General features: G+C 59.7%; 1 protein-coding gene across 1 annotated transcript in view; it reads right to left on the bottom strand.

Annotated features, from left to right (window-relative positions):
• Positions 1-3,874: 3,874 nt before the first annotated feature.
• Positions 3,875-15,392, bottom strand: part of PPP1R37 (protein phosphatase 1 regulatory subunit 37) — a 45,223-nt gene continuing 33,705 nt past the window's right edge. The window contains 14 exon segments of the mRNA XM_070401573.1: positions 3,875-4,464; positions 4,545-4,635; positions 4,928-5,045; positions 5,047-5,658; positions 5,781-5,906; positions 5,908-5,948; positions 6,042-6,183; positions 6,656-6,768; positions 8,012-8,167; positions 8,275-8,425; positions 8,866-8,985; positions 9,861-9,961; positions 10,212-10,257; positions 11,558-11,655. Of these exon segments, the coding sequence (XP_070257674.1) occupies positions 4,553-4,635; positions 4,928-5,045; positions 5,047-5,658; positions 5,781-5,906; positions 5,908-5,948; positions 6,042-6,183; positions 6,656-6,768; positions 8,012-8,167; positions 8,275-8,425; positions 8,866-8,985; positions 9,861-9,961; positions 10,212-10,257; positions 11,558-11,655 (1,907 nt within the window). The 3' untranslated portion in view covers positions 3,875-4,464; positions 4,545-4,552.

Raw genomic sequence — 15,392 nt, forward strand, 5'->3', positions numbered from 1 at the left:
GTAGCTGACAATAGTGCCAGTATCCCAAAGCTGCAGGAGGACCACTGAAGACTCATAGAGTTCAAGTGCAATAAATTAAGGCGTGAGAGCCCTTGATTGGTCTCGAGGCCCTGGTCTCCCTCCCTCAGCAAGAACTAGGGACCAGGCCTGCCCGGTTCTGCCAAGCCCATTCCCCCCAGGGAGCAGCAGCGTCAGCCGCATGGCTGGCATCCCGAGGGCAGGAGGGGCTGCGGGGGTGGTGGGCGAGGCCCAAGCAGGGAGATGAAGGACAGATGTGCCACGTTGACTCAGGCGATAGAGAACACCCAGGCCTCGGGGGATCCAGGTCCTAGTCCCCATACCCAAGCCTGCGCCTCTGCAGGCAGGGCAGGAGCTGGCATTTCCGAGGGCAGTGTGGCTCCGCCCCCAGCATGAGTTGATTAGGTAGCGCTGGCAGCTCAGCCTGCTGGGTGGGCAGCACTGCCTTCCCAGACAAGTAACTGTCCAGAGGCTGCCTTAGGGTCATTTCAGGGCCCCTTGAGCCCCTTGAGGTGGTCAGGGAAGATGAGCAAAGCTGGGGGCATGTGTAGGACACAGAGTCGGAGCCAGAGCCGGGTCGAGGAGGGTTATCCATGGGCTGGACTCTGCCTGTCGGGCACACCTTCCCCTCCTGCCAGTGGGAGAGACCCAGGATGTGGCGTCACTCCCCAGGGCAGATTCCTATTCCTCATTGGTCACATAGCCACACGCTCAGGCCTGTGGTGTGCCCCGCCCGGTCCAGGGTGGGGAGGGAGTACCAACAGGGTGTGACTGAGCCAGGACCCTGAGCAGGCAGTGCCAGGAGGAGCCTAGGGCTCTCAGAGCACCCACCCGCATGCCATGCAGCCTCGTGCGGGTACTGACATCATTCCTTATCTCCAAGGCTGGGTACAGCACCCCAGTGCCCCTGGCCAATGATGGTGCTAAAGTGGACGTAGGGCAGAGCCAGCCGGTGACTTCACAGGCGATGCCAGGACCGAGGTGCCTGGAGAACCTGGACCTGCTGGGAGAGGCTTTCCAGCAGCAGGAGAGAGCCAGCCCGAGAAGGAAGGCCCTTGGAGAGAAACACGGGTCCCTGTGACACCATTAGATCAGTGTCGCTGTGACTTGATATTGAGCAGAGCCACTATATGTCCCTTCCCTTTCTTAAAAATTTTTTTAAAAAATTGATTTTAGAGAGACGGAGAGGGAGAAGAGAGAAACATCAATCGGGTACCTTCTACACGAGCCAGCAACCCGGGCATGGGCCTTGACCAGGAATTGAATTGGTGACCTCTCAGTGCATGGGACGAAGCCCAACCGAGCCACACAGGCCAGGGCATACGTCCCTTCCATCTCCCTTAAGCCAATATGATTGGGCTTCTATGTCTTACCACCTAGGGTCCCGGCAGAAAACAGACTGGGATCAGGAGTGGGGCGCTGCAGGAGGCAGGGCTAGCCTTGGCTGGCGGTTTGGAGTGGGACTGAGGACCTCCGGCCCCAGGAAGAAGCTGCGGACCTGTTGTGTGGTTCCGAGCCGTGGTCAAACTGGTACCCGTTCATCTTAGACTCTGACCATGTGCCTGCCAAAGCTAGAGTTTTGGGAGATGATGAAAAAACTGAACTAAGCCGAAATGGGATGGCTGGGTGTGCCTGAGCTGGCTCGCTGTCCACCAGGATCTTGCTCCCCTTTAAGGTGTGGAGCTTCTGCTGCAACTTGCACCCAGGCGAGGCCAGGGGGCTAGTTCCCACAGACCACAGGGAGCGGAGGTGATGTGTGTCCCTTTCCTGTTGTGGCAACAAGATAGGCGGCAGGTTTGCCTTCATTCCTCCTCCCCCTACCCCACCTGCCTGTTGGATGCAGGAACCCTGAGGCCATAGCCGGTAGCAGAGCCACAAGACAGAGGGGGCCTGGGCCCACAGCTTTGTGAAGAGCTGCCTCCATCCTGAACACCCGTGTGTGTGAAAACGAACACCTGGGTTAGGGCATTGATACCTTTGAGATTGGATAGTGTCTGGCCAAGCATAAGACTCCTTATGTCCTCACGAGCGATGGCGATGCCTGGGTGGCTGAAGATAAAGGGAACCCGCCCCGTGATCCAGGACTCCCAAAAGGTGGAAAATCAGGAGCCCTGAAGAGTTGGCTTGCTAGTCTCCTGGGGCTTGTGTCACAAAGTCCCACAAACTGGGTGGCTCAGAACAACAGAAACTCATTCTCTCACAGTTGAGGCCCGAAGTGCGAAATCAAGGGGTCAGCAGAGCCAGCGCAGGGGAACCCTTCCTGGCCTCTTCCAGCTTCGAGCATTTGTAGGGGATGAGGTCCCCTGGCTGTGGCCGCCATCCCTCCAGCCCTCCATCTTCACATCCTCTGCCTGCCGTGCACATCTGTGTCCCAAGTTCCCCTTTTTGTAAGGACACCAGGCATTCTGGGTCAGGGCCTTACCCGTGGCCTCATTTTCACTTGGTTACCTCTGTGCAGACCCGTCTCCAAAGGTCCCATTCCGAGATCCTAAGGGTTAGGGCTCCACGTTTTTGTGTGGAGGGAGGTTGGGACACATTTCAACCCTGAATGGTTGGAAAGACTGAATCCCTCACTCTGAGCTCAATTTAGTGAAAGAGGAGGGTCAAGGCTGTGGGGCGCCCCTCAAAGGCATCACATGAGACAGGTAAGCTGAGGCCCCCTACCCTCCACTGGAGCCGGAGACAGAGGTCACCACACTAAGGGCTGAACGCTCCCATGGGAGTTGATTCCTGAGCAACAGCTAGAACTGACCACAGGTCAACTGAGTTTGGGGGGACGGGGGGAGGGGGGCTGCTCTGACAGACCCAACCTGGCAAAGGACTGTGGCTCCTCAGCCTCTGAGGCTAACCGCACACTCCCCAGTCTCACCAAGAAGGGGGCCGAAGCCAGGACAGCCTGGAGGGTTCGTCCCACCTCCACCGCACACCCAGCACAGGGGGCCCCAGCTGGAGGCCGATGCTGCCCACAGCTCAGAACCAGGGCCCGTGCAGGTCTATCGCCCCAGCTGCCTGTGGGGTGAGTGGGGCAGGAGCTAGGGGCTGGTGGCCGATGTACATGGCACACACACAGCTGCCAATGACCGAAAAGTCAACGGACAGTGGCCACTGGGAACAGATTCCTGGGCCTGTGCAGGAGCTGAGTGGTACTAGGGCTCCCAGCCGGTGACACTGGGATTCTAGTGGTCTTCCCACCGCCTCTACCCACCCAAGTCAGCGTCCCACGCGGGAGAAAAGGGGCAGGTGCAAAGGTCTCCCCTTGAATGCTTCTCTCGTTTTCTGAAGGTGAAGTTCCGATTTCCCGGGAATGCCTTCCAGCCCCAGGCACATGCTCGCCATGTCCTGGCCGCGGGGAGCAGGCTGCCCAGGGGGCTCTAGGGCGCTGACTCGTGCTCCCCCCCCGGAATGTCCAGATGTCCAGGGCCAGCACGGACAGGCTGGTGTCTGCTTCTCCTTGAGCCCTAGATGACTGGGGGGCACAGGAGTGACCGCTGAACCTGAGCGCCACATCACCTGACTCCTGGACCTAAAGCTGGAGAATATTTGGGGTTTTTTCCTCTGAAGAAAGATGAGCACAGAGTGGACTGGCTGTGAGAGCTTAGATACGAGTGTGGACACCCGTACAGGATGGGGCAGCCCCGGGTTTCCTGGGGGGCCGCTGCCACAGCCCAGCAGGTGCTCCGGACCAGAGCTGTCTGGCCCACCTTCCCCTCCCATTCCAGAACTCCCACCGGGAAGAGCACGAGCAGAGAACAGGCAAAGGTGAACCAGCTCTGGTTTATTAGAAAAGGTGTGGACAGAGTTGCACCGACAGGAGGAGCCCCTCCCCAGCCCTCTGCCCACTCCACCCACCCTCCCCAGGTCGTAGTGCCTCTCAGGGCGCAGCTTCCAGCGGCTTGGACAGCAGGGTCTCCAGAGCCCTGGCCGCCCCCCACCAGCTCCCTGATAGATTTATTGCACTTAAGAAGAAGAAAGCTCTGATCCTCTGCCCCCGTCCCCCACCCGCACCCTGCCTGGGGCTGCTCTACAAAGTCCAACCACCACCACCACTCCCCGCCCCACACCATCCTCCGGCCTCGTCCCGTGCCCAGCGCCATGGGGGTTGGGGGGCATCCACCACCACCCAGGACTCCTGTCCTCCAGGCAAGCCTGGCCTAACAGGCCCTTCCAGAAAAGTCAGTGGATTTGGGGCTGATGACCTTGGAGACTCCCCCTCCTCTGGCCCAGAGGCTTAGGGGCTGGACACCTAAACAGGAGTGCTCAAGTCAGGATGGAGAGGGCCACTCCCTGAAGCTCCTGCACCCCATGTAGTGTTGCTGTGGGAGGTAGGGGTCCCCAGAAAGGCGCCCCCACCCCTGGCCTCCGGGCCTCAGGAAGGCTGGGGGTGAGGGTGAGCAGGTTCTCATGGCTCTGGCCTCAGCTCATAGAAGACCGGCTGGAAAAAAGGAACTTGGGGAGAAGAGATTGGGGGGCCCGTCAGAGCCAGGGCCTCTGTCGCTGGCTCCCCAGGCCCCTGGCCCTCATCTCACCTAAAGTGTCACAGTGTCTCCTGCCCGGATTCCTGACTGGCTTCCAGAAGCAGCTCCTCGAGCTCCTTCTCGTTCTTGGAGCAGCTCAGTTCTGCGCGGGGGGAATGGGTGGGCGGCCTCCAGTCAGGCGGGTGGAGGGTGGCAGCCTGTCCCCACCAGCCCTGCCCAAGCCAGACCCTCAGGGCAGCACAGGCCAGGGTCCCTGAGATCAGACTCCAGGGAGAACCCCAGGACCCGGGAAGCCAGGTGGGGCCCGAGGGCCAAGCCCTACTCGGCCCTGTCCCTACAAGGGCCATTTCAGGGCAAACCAAGGCCCGCTAATGGGCAGGGGTCGCACACAGCACACAGGGCCCCTGGTCAGCCTGCCCCAGAGCCCCTCTCACCGTGTTCCAGGCCACAGCTGCCCGCCTTGGCCCCCGGCCCCGGGGGCGGCTCTGGGGGCAGTGCGAGGGCAAACTCAGGCTTCAGGCCGTTGGGCAGGGGTGGCCCTGCCTGCGGCGGCTTCTGGCTGTGGCTGAGGTTCCGATGACCCTGGGTCCCGAGTGCTGACGGCCTCAGCTGGTGGTAGGGCAGGTGAGGGGGGCGGGGAAGGCAAGGCAGGTGGGGAGGGAGGACGAGGAGAGGGCGGCACAGGGGGCTCTGCTCTCTCAGGGGGGCTCTCCACTCGAGTCACCACAAACACTTTGTGGCCTCGGCCCGGGCTGGACACAGAGATTCGCTGCTCAGTGGGGGAGGAAGGGCTGCCTGGGGGGCTCCTATCCCCAGGGCCCAGGGAGTCCGTGGGGGGCAGAGGGGCGGGGCAGGGGGCGGAAGCCCTCTCCCCATCCTCCTCCTCCCCATCCTCCCCCTCCGAGTCTGAGTCTGAGTCTGAGTCCAGGCTGGGCCCAGGGGCCGGGTCCCCGTTCTCCTGAGCTTGGGGGGCAGGCTCGTCCCCAGGCTCCTCGTCAGGCTCCTCGTCAGGCTGGGGCTCGGTGACGGTGATCTCGGGCATGGAGGCCGACAGCTGCAGCCGCTGCTCCTTCTCCTCCCGCTCCCGCGCCTGCACGAAGTTGCGCTTGCAGCCGTTCTGGATCTCGGCGAGCAGCGCCTTCTGCGTCTCGATGAAGCTCTTCACCTGTGGGCAGAGCAGGCCTGGCTAGGGCTCGGGGGGCCTGTCCCTGCAGCGTGTCCTGCGGTCATCCCGGCCGAGTCCGCCCCCACCTGCCCGCAGCCCGGCCGAGAGGAGAGCCCGCTCACCGCCTCCTTCTTGGGCTCTCGGTCGAGGTCCAGGCGCAGCAGGGAGTGGTTCACCTTGAGGGCCAAGGACAGTGCCATGAGCCCGCCCGTCTTGATCTCGTTCTCCCGAAGGTCCAGTCTCAGGAGGGCGGGGGCTCTCGGCGATGAACTCCGCCACCGCCACCGCGCCTGGGAGGGGGACCGCAGGGCTGGCCATGGGCCCACGCCCGGCTGGCCGCCCACCGACCCGCCTGCCGGCCCCTCCCCCGCCCCGCGCCCTACCCTCGCAGGTGAGCTTGGTGGAGGCCAGGCCGAGGCGCAGCACGCTGCGGTTGCCGATGAGGCCGTTCTTGAGGTTGCGCACGCCCTCGTTCCCAATGGGGTTGTGGCCCAGGTTCAGCGTCTCCAGGCTCTGTGTGTGCGGCTGCAGGGGTGCACGAGATGGAGAAGAGAAGAGGCCTGCAGGCCGGTCGGGAAAGGGGCGGACCCGGGCGCTCCCCACTCAGCAGTGCAGCCGGCCCAGTGCCAGCACGCTCCTGCCTCAGGCCGAGAAGTCCCCAGTGCCGGCCGCCCTGCCCACTCCCCTTGCGGTGGGGAGCTCGTCACCTGGTGGAGCCTCTGGACCCTGTGGGCTGGCTTTCAATTCTGCGTAATGAAAAGGTCTCAGCCTCACTGAAGGCTTCCAGAGATCTTAACAAAACGTTTTCACCTTGTGCACAAGTTCTGTGCTGGCTATGGTGCTGGGCTCCAACGGACAGCGATGGAGGGCTACTCCCCCAGGGAAAGGCCGCAGGGGCTGAAGGAGAGGAATCGTCCAGAACCTACCGGGAGCACGGCTGACAGTGCTGGGTGCGGGGGTGGGGGAGGTGGCGGCGGGGACCCTCTGGTGGACTCACCAGCGTCATGCCCAGGAAAGCCATGCCCGTGTGTGTGAGCTGGTTGTTCCACAGCACCAGGGTCACCAGGCCCTTCCTCTGCTCCTTGAGGCCCTCGCAGATGTAGGCCAGACCTGGCGGAGGCCCCTGGATGAGTCCCGTAGGTGGTGTGGGCTCCACCCTTCCCTGGGTCTGCCCGGCCCTGCCACTTCCTGCTGCGACACCCCCTGCCTTGGAAGGCACACACCCAGCTCCCGATCCTCCCTGTCTGCCTAGAGCTCTGCTCGAGTATCACCCTCTCCGGCAGCCTCTGGCCACCAGCTGAGACCCCACCACTGCTTCGCCCCCCCCCCCCCCCCCCCCCCCCCCCCCGCCCCAGCACATCACCTCCGACACTCATTCCCTGTTCATTTATCTTAGCTGCACTTTCCCGAGGGCAGAGGTCTCCCAGCTGGGAGCCCGAGGTGACAGGCCTGGTCGGGGTAGGTGGTCAGTAAACATGGGTCTGGGCCTGGCTGCCCTGGGGAAGGCACTGGCCTCCGTCCCACTCTGCCTGCCCCTCCTCCCCTTTCTTCACGCTGAGGCCAGGGACTCTGCCGCCCTCCCCAGGAGGGAGCTGAATTCCTCCCGCTGATAGCTCCTCTTCTCTTCCCTTCCACCTCCTGGCACACCACAGCTTTCCCCAAAATACCCAACGCTTAAGTGCTTTCCCACCTCATGCCTCGAACCAGCTGTCCTCTGCCTGGATTCTCCCCAGGCTGTCAAACCAGTGGGCTGTGCTCTCAGCCCCACATGGCCACCTAGGGGTCCCCTCCCTGCGACTTAGAGAGCCTGCAGCTGACCTTTTGTCCCACAACCTCGTTTCCTTCCAGATTGTAATTACTTTATTTATTATTATTTTTAAAATTGATTTCAGAGAGGAAGGGAGAGGGAGAGACATCAATGATGAGAGAGAATCATCAATTGGCTGCCTCCTGCACGCCCCCCACTGGGGATCGAGCCTGCAACCCAGGCATGTTGCCCTTGACCAAAATCGAACCCGGGACCCTTCAGTCCCCAGGCCAACGCTCTATCCACTGAGCCAAACCAGCCAGGGCGATTGTAATTATTTTAATTATCTGTTCAATACCTCACCTCATCCTGCAGGTCTCCACCGAGCTGCCCCTGCTCCAGGACACGCTCCCCCTCTGGGTGGTAACCACCGGCCCACACAGTCCGACTCTGGGTGGTAACCACCAGCCTACACAGTCCCCAGTGCCTAGGGTGGTCTGTGTTCACTGGGATTGTCTTGGTCACTGTGTCCCCCCAGCACACGGAGCGCCTGGCTGGGCACAGGGGTGCTGGGGGACTGGGGAGGGCGGGTGACCGCTCACACACCTGAGTCCAGCACGTGGTTGTTGCGGAGGTCCAGGATCTGCAGGGAGCAGTTGAACTTGAGCAGGTTGCCCAGCTGGGCTGAGTCCTGCAGGCCATTGAGCTTGTTGTCGGCCAGGTACAGCTCCCGAAGGTTCATGTTCATCTTCAGGGCTGTGGCTGGAGGAGGGGAAGGCTCGTGACTGGCCAGGCTCACAGGACCCAGCCAACAGTCCCAGCCCCCAAGGGGCTGCACTCCCCACCCAGCCTCCCGGGCCTGGGCTCACCGAGCAACACGAGGGGCCGCCCCGACAGGCTGGCGTTCTCCAGGTGCAGCACGGCCAGGCTGCTGCGGATGCGCAGGGCACGGGCCACGAAGGGTGCGGAGTGGTCCAGCAGGGGCGTGTTGCGGGCGTCCAGGTACTGCAGACAGCTGGTCTGTTGGGGCAGCAGCAGGGCTGGGTCAGGCTGGCCCCTGCCCTCCCTGCCCCCGGGGACCTCCCACCCCAAGCCCCAGTGAGCAGCAAGGCCATCTGCTTTTACAGCTGGGGCTGGTGCTGGGAGGCCTGGCCTGGGGTCCTGTGGGTGAGCGAGGCGGGGGTGGAGCTGGTGACGGCCGAGTTCCCCGACTCCCGTGGGAGTCACATGGGGATGGTGACCACGGATGCCTCCAAGGGACACATTAAGGGTAAGGAGAGGAGAGAAGGGGCCAGGGTGGGCCTAGGGCAAGGCACCTCTTAGTACAGCTTTCACACAGGGCCTGGAGGGTGGGGCCCGACACCCCTAAGGAGCTGGGTGCCCTGACAAAGCACCTGGACCCCTCTATGCCCGAGCTCCCCCCACCCTGGAAACTTGGAGGTGGCGGGGGAGGCACCCACCTTGCGCATCATGTGGGCGGCGGCCTGCCAGCCCCGGGTGCCGATGTGCTTGTTGAAGGAGATGTTGAGGTGGGTGGCCGACTCGTAGTACTCAATCATGTCAAAGAGGGCCGAGGCGCCCTGGGGTGGAGACAACGGCTCCGCATCAGGTGGAGGCCGCGGAGACCGGGAGGCAGGAGCGGAGTCCTAACACTGCTCCCCCACCCCCGGGTCGTGAGAACCAGCCCTTCCATCTCCTGGAAAAGCCGTGGACGTGCCCCCAGGACTGACGTGCTGTGTGACCAGGACAGGCCTCAGTTCTCCAGGATCCCCACTCCTGGCTCTCCTCTGTCTTCTAGACCTGGGGCCTAAGCTCCGGGGATCCTGGTGACCCCCAAGTCTCCAGAGGGAGGAGGGGATACCTAGGCCTAGTGGGGAGGCTGCTTTCAGATGTTTCTCAAACCTGCCCTGGCTGGTATGGCTCAGTTGGTTGGAGCATCATCCCGTGTACCGGAAGGTCGCGGGTTCGATCCTGGGTCAGGGTGCATGTGAGAGGCAACCGATCATTGTATCTCTCTCACATTGATGTTTCTCTCTTTCCCTTCCCCCTTCTCTAGAAATCAATACAAAAAGAAAAAAAAAAAGAAAAAAGGAAGTTTCTCAAACCCCTTCCCCTGCAGACACTATGATGGGGGGGGGGTGGGGGGTGGCAGGACACCCCTGGAAAGGCTCCAGGTGGCCACAAGCCTCCCTTCGGCCTGGCTCCCCAAGTCTCTCCCTTCCTGACAAAGCCCCTGCCTTTAGGGGGGTCTGGGAGACCCCTTCTCTGGGCCCTGCCTGGAGCCCCATTCTTCCCATCCACTCTGGTCACACTGGATTTCCCTATTTTGTCCTTCAAGAGGCCTTGCCCAGCCCTTGTCCAAGGGGGTCCCCTCCTCCTGCAGTGCCCCAGCCCCCAAACCTCTAAGAGCCAGGGAGCTCAGGAAGCAGGTAAGGGAGGTGGCAGAGATGCTCACATCTTCGTCCAGGTTTGTCTGCTCCAGATCCACGACCTTGAACTGCAGCCTCTTGAAGACCTCTTCCAGGGCCTCGCAGGCCTTGTAGTCGAGCTTTTCACCTGGGAGGGGACGGAGCGCCGCGCGTGCGTGTGAGCTCACGTCTGTGTGTGGTGGGGGGCTGGGTGCAAACCGGGGCTCCAGGCCACCCGAGGGAGGAAGGGCTCTCACCCCCACCTCCCTCTGGCTAAGCTCTTCTGGGGGGACCCACTGACCCCAAGCAGCCCAGGCTCATCCTGCCCTCGGACCCACCTCTAGGGGAGGCTGGCCCTGCCCACCCCTTCGGGCTCCCACCTCTGCCCAGAGACACACCTTTCAGGTCCAGACAGTCAATCCGGTGCCCGAGGTCCGTGAACTCCTGGGAAGGCAGGAGGGATGGTGGTTAAGCAGGAAGCGCCTTACCTCTGCAGTTCATCTGGCTCTGCGCTTTCTGAGGTCAGGCAGTGTTTGGGGTGGGTGTGGAGGGGCACAGCGGCTCGGAGAATGTGGCAGCTCCTTAACCCCCCCCCCCCCTAGACCTGGGCGAGGCAGGTCTGGACGAAGCCCCCTGCCCCAGCTGAATGGAGTGAGGGAGTGGGCCCTGGGCGTCTTGGGGACAAGCATTTCAGGCAGAGGAACAGCCAGGGCAAAGGCTGGCGCTGAGGCGAAAGCTGACAGGTCAGACCCAAGAGGCCGTGGGAAGGCAGGGTGCCCGGCCTGGCACGCAGTCCGCTCAGTGAGGAGGGAAGGCCCTGGGCAGACATCCTGCCGGCTCCTGGCTGCGCTCCACCCCCCTCCACAGGGGCCAGGCCCTATTCTCTGGGCTCCACACACATCGACTCCGAGGGAGGAGCGGTGACGAACCCGTGTGCAGACAGAGGCTAAGGCCCAGCCTTGCCGAGGGGGTAAGGGCAGGCTTGGCCTGAACCAGGCTCCAGGGCCCACATTCCTGACCGCCACACTGAGTGGCCATCTTTCCCTGGACCTGACAATGAGACCCTCTGGAATCCTCCACAGAACCCCTAACCCAGGTGCATAGGGATGGGCGGCCAGCATGACTGCTCACAGCCGCGCTGTCCGAGGGAGCAACAACCCTAGAAACAAGAAACGTGGGCACATTCTGGAGGGCACTTTGGCAGCGCTGGACCCCCAGCCAGGCTGGTGGGCCATGGGGTAGGCGCCTGCAGGAGGTGGCTGGGGGAGGGGCGCACGTCCCAGGCACAGTAATACCCTGCCACAGAAATCAGAGACTGTCCTCCCGCCTGGAGAGTGACCACCGTCCTACCAATGCCCAGCAGAGGCCAGAGGACAAAGCCCAAGCTGTCAACAGCAGGGACTCCTGGGGATGGGACCTGGATAAGAAGTGAATTTTGCTTTTTATGTCTGTAGCGTTTTTTTTAATTAAAGAATATATGTATTACTTTTGTAATTCAGGCTTTTAAGAATAAATATTGTATACTTGGCTTTCTGCCTGGGGAACAGAACTTTTCTGGGGAGTGATAGATATTTAAAATTCTTACTTTACATAAGTCTCTACTGTGTAAATATTCATGAGGAGCCTGACTGCATTTGCCGCTGACTGAGGGTTTTCCAAGGCTTCTGTGAGGACAGGGGCCTTGGCTGGGTGAGCAGGCCCGGAGGCTGCTGGGAGGTGGGGAGCCCCGCCCCTGCCTGCATACCTGGAGCTGCCTGAGGAGCTTGGGGATCTGTCTGCAGTTCAGCTTCTGGCAGGCCTGCTTGTAAGCGCCGATGACCTCGTCCACAGTCACGTTCTGGGCTGCGGGCACAGAGGACCCCAGCCTGTGACTCTCCACATTCTGGGTCCCTCACACTCTCTCCCCTCCAGCCCCAGGCCTCTGCCGGCCCCTTCCCCTCTCAACAACCCACTGAGCTCTGTTCTCCCGTCGAGGGCCCCTGCTACCACTGCTGTCCTGGGAAAGTGCCCCCAAACCAAGTCACCCCACACTCCTCGCCTCCCCATGGCTCCCTGAGCAGTTTCCCACAAATAATACACAGCTAATACCGCTCAATGTTCTACTTGTCAGCTGCCCACCCACCAAACTCGGGGCCCCACAGGGCAGGGCTGGGCTGTCTTGGTTGCCACCATTCCCCATGTCCAGCCCAGGGCCAGGCCTAAAGCAGGTGTCTGATGGGTTGTTTTCTGCAGGAGAGAACGAACCTGTGAAGAAGCTGAGCTCAGAGAGGTGAGGCACCTCGCCCCCAGTCACACAGCTGGTAAGCGACAAGGCCGAGCTTCAAACTCAGCTCACGGCGAGGCCATGCGGCCTCTGAGAATCCCCAGTCCTGAAACACCTTCACCACAAAACCTTCCCCGACGGCTCTCGGGGCTGGGCAGAGGGACGCAGCCCAAACCCAGCAGCTGCACAGCCCAGACCCACCACCACAGGAAGGCCTTTCTGGCCGCACACATTTGCCTTTCCAGACATTTAATAAAAGGCGACAAGCAGCATGGGCCTTTCTGGCTTCTTTCACACGGATTTTGAGTTTGGGCCCCTTTATAGTACAACTAGTGGCCTGGTGCATGAATTCGTGCACACTGAAAGGAAATTAATTAGAAGAAATATTTTAATATCACTATTCGCCCTTTCTCTATAATAGAAGTGTCAACCAAATTCACGACAGAGGATGAAAGATCGAAACACACGCGTGCACCCTAGCTGGTTTGGCTCAGGGGATAGAGCGTCAGCCTGCAGACTAAAGGGTCCTGGTTGACTCCATTCAAGGGCCCGTGCCCGGGTTGTGGGCTCAATCCCCAGTTGCGGGGGGGGGGGGGGGGGGGGGGAGGAGAAGGAAGCAGCCAGCAGCCGATCAAGGATTCTCCCTCATCATCGATTATTCTAACATTCCCTCTCCCTTCCTCTCTGAAATCAATAATATATATATTTTTTAAAAAGAAACACATGTGTGCTATTGGTGCCAGTGAGAGCTTTATATGTATTGCGCATGTGCGAGTCAACTTAGCCTTTCATAGATATAGAATAAACTTGCTTAATTAGACCTGCTTTCTGATGTAGCTAAACCTTTTCCAGCCCAGTGAAGCACCTCAACTTCTCTTTCAGGTAATTGTCAGCAACAGAGCAGCAAATATCAACATGAAGCAGATTATTATTGTAGATCATGCAGGGAGAACAAAGGGTGAAATATTTAACTGCAGCAGTGTTTGACTATATTCTGCGCAGTGAGAAAACCTGAAGTCATTTTCAAGGTCCACCATTTCTTACCTCTTTTCAGTCGGGTCAAGTTTCTAAGCTTTCTAAATCTCCATTTTCCGGCTAATGAAACGAAAATAGGATTCCACCGAGTCTCCTATCTACCTACTCTAGGACTTCTGTGAGGATCAAATGAGATGAGGCACGGGGAAAGCTTCACAGACATTTGGTTACAGTGTGAAATGTTCCCACCTGGCTATAAAGCAAGTTGTGTTCCTGGGCTGAAGAAACTCCAAGGAGGCTGGTCGCTAGGGAGAGGAAGCGGGCGTGGCTACGTGACGTCATTACCCGGACGGACACTTAGCATATTAGCCTTTTATATACACAGAGAAAGTAACTGTCTGATGTACCATTCACCAGGTAGTGAGACATTTGTATTGTTTTCCGTTTTAGGCTATTAGATCTTGGATTTTGCCCTAGGTGACCAGAAAGACAGGAAGTTAATGATCTGAGCAGGGGAGGGAAAGGGTCAGGCTGGTGTAGAAAGCTCTTGAGGCCACCGGCCAGTGTGGCTCAGTTGGTTGTCATCCCATGCACCAAGAGGTCACTGGTTCGATTCCTGGTCAGGGCACATGGCAGAGTTGCAGGCTCGATCCCCTGTGGGGAGGGGGGTTGTGCAGAGGAGGCAGCTGATTAATGTTTCTCTCTCTCTCAAATCAATACCCCCCCTCCCCCTTTTTTTAAGGAAAGAGCTCTTGGGGCCAGCAGAATGGAACAGAGGGGGGCGGGGAACAGGAAGAGGGCCTCTGCAGCCCTTCCAGGCTTCCCTCACCCCTCTGCTGCCCTGGCCAGGCACTGGGCCAGCAGGAGCCCTGCAGGGATTCCAGGAAAGTGGCTCCACACAGAGAGCAGATTCTCCCCAAGGCAGTGCGCTCGCACGGGGCTCTGCACCTGCTGTCATTGATCACCACCCTGCTTCCAGGGCAGGACGCCGAGGTCCAGGGGCCCTGCACCCGCTGTCATTGATCACCACCCTGCTTCCCAGGGCAGGACGCCGAGGTCCAGGGGCCCTGCACCCACTGTCACTGACCACCACCCCGTCTCCTGGGGCAGGACGCCGAGGTCCAGGACAGAAAAGCTGCCTCCCACAGCCAGGCAGCCAGTGCAGCACAAAGGGGAACCCTGGTTCCAGAACGCTCTCCCCACTGGGGTGGGGAGGCTGGAACCACTGTGTTGGAGGTAAGAGGCCAACAGAGACCCAGCCACCCGAGGGACAGGCCTGTCCTCAGCCCCTCACTTCTTCCTCGGGGAGCTGCGGCCACAAGCAGCCTCCCGGGGCCAGCTGTCCGCCCGCAGACCCAGCGAGCGAGCTGTCTGCCAGGTGCTTGGTGCCCCAGCTCTGGGAACACAGGAGCTGGCCCTACCTGGAAGGCGGCCCTTGGGACTCGAGCAGCTGCCTCTGCGAGTCCAGCCAACCAGGTCCATGACCCTCAGGGCGTCTATGAACTTGAGTGGGGAAAAATGATCTCTTTATTTTCAATAACTGCACTACAGTGAAAATGAGCATTTCCTAATTAAGATAGTGTTTAGCAGACCCTGTGACTCTGTCATCAATACACATGCCAATATTTTCACATATTACTGCAGCTTTAGAATGTTCATCACTCTTGTTATTTCATGGGTCAATAAGGAAGAATATAAATACAAGTTATAATTTTTAAAAATGCAGCTAACTGTATTTTAACTGGCATCCTTTGCAATCCTATTTTATTTTTTTTGCCTTTGAAAATCATCACTCTAAGAAGGGATCCATAGGCTTTATCATCAGATGGCCAAAGGGCACAAACCTCTCCATAAAGGCCCCAGGCTGGGTTGGCCTGGTCAGGTCGTCTGGGGATGGAGTAGGGACTGGGCATATGTGGGGTCATTACTAGCAGTTCTCAGCATCCCAGACAGTTTGCAGGGAACCAGTAACGCCTAAGCAACCCTCAAACTGCGATTGGTCCTTTGACATCCCTTCCTCCAGGAAGTCCTCCCTGACTTCCCAGACTGAGCCAAGTTTCCCCTCTGCTGCCCAAAGTCCTCAAGGAGCCTCTGGGTGAGCTAAAGACCCAGAGTCTCTAACCTGGCTGCCTCTACACCACCCACAGCTGCCATCTGACTATCTCTTCAGCCAGACAGCTACCGGGTTTGGATGAAGGCACAGCCTCACAAAAGGTTACAGCCAGAACTCAGGAGACTAGCCCTGCCCACCCATTTACCGAAGGGGAAACTGAGGGCAGTGGGCAGGAGAGGTAGACACACTCAGAGAAGGGTCTTGGTGCCCTCCGATGACAAGAATGAG

The sequence above is a fragment of the Myotis yumanensis genome, unplaced genomic scaffold (genome assembly GCF_028538775.1).
Source record: "Myotis yumanensis isolate MYYU_CA2020_CCGP unplaced genomic scaffold, mMyoYum1.0.hap1 SCAF_23, whole genome shotgun sequence".
Classification (NCBI taxonomy): Eukaryota; Metazoa; Chordata; class Mammalia; order Chiroptera; family Vespertilionidae; genus Myotis; species Myotis yumanensis.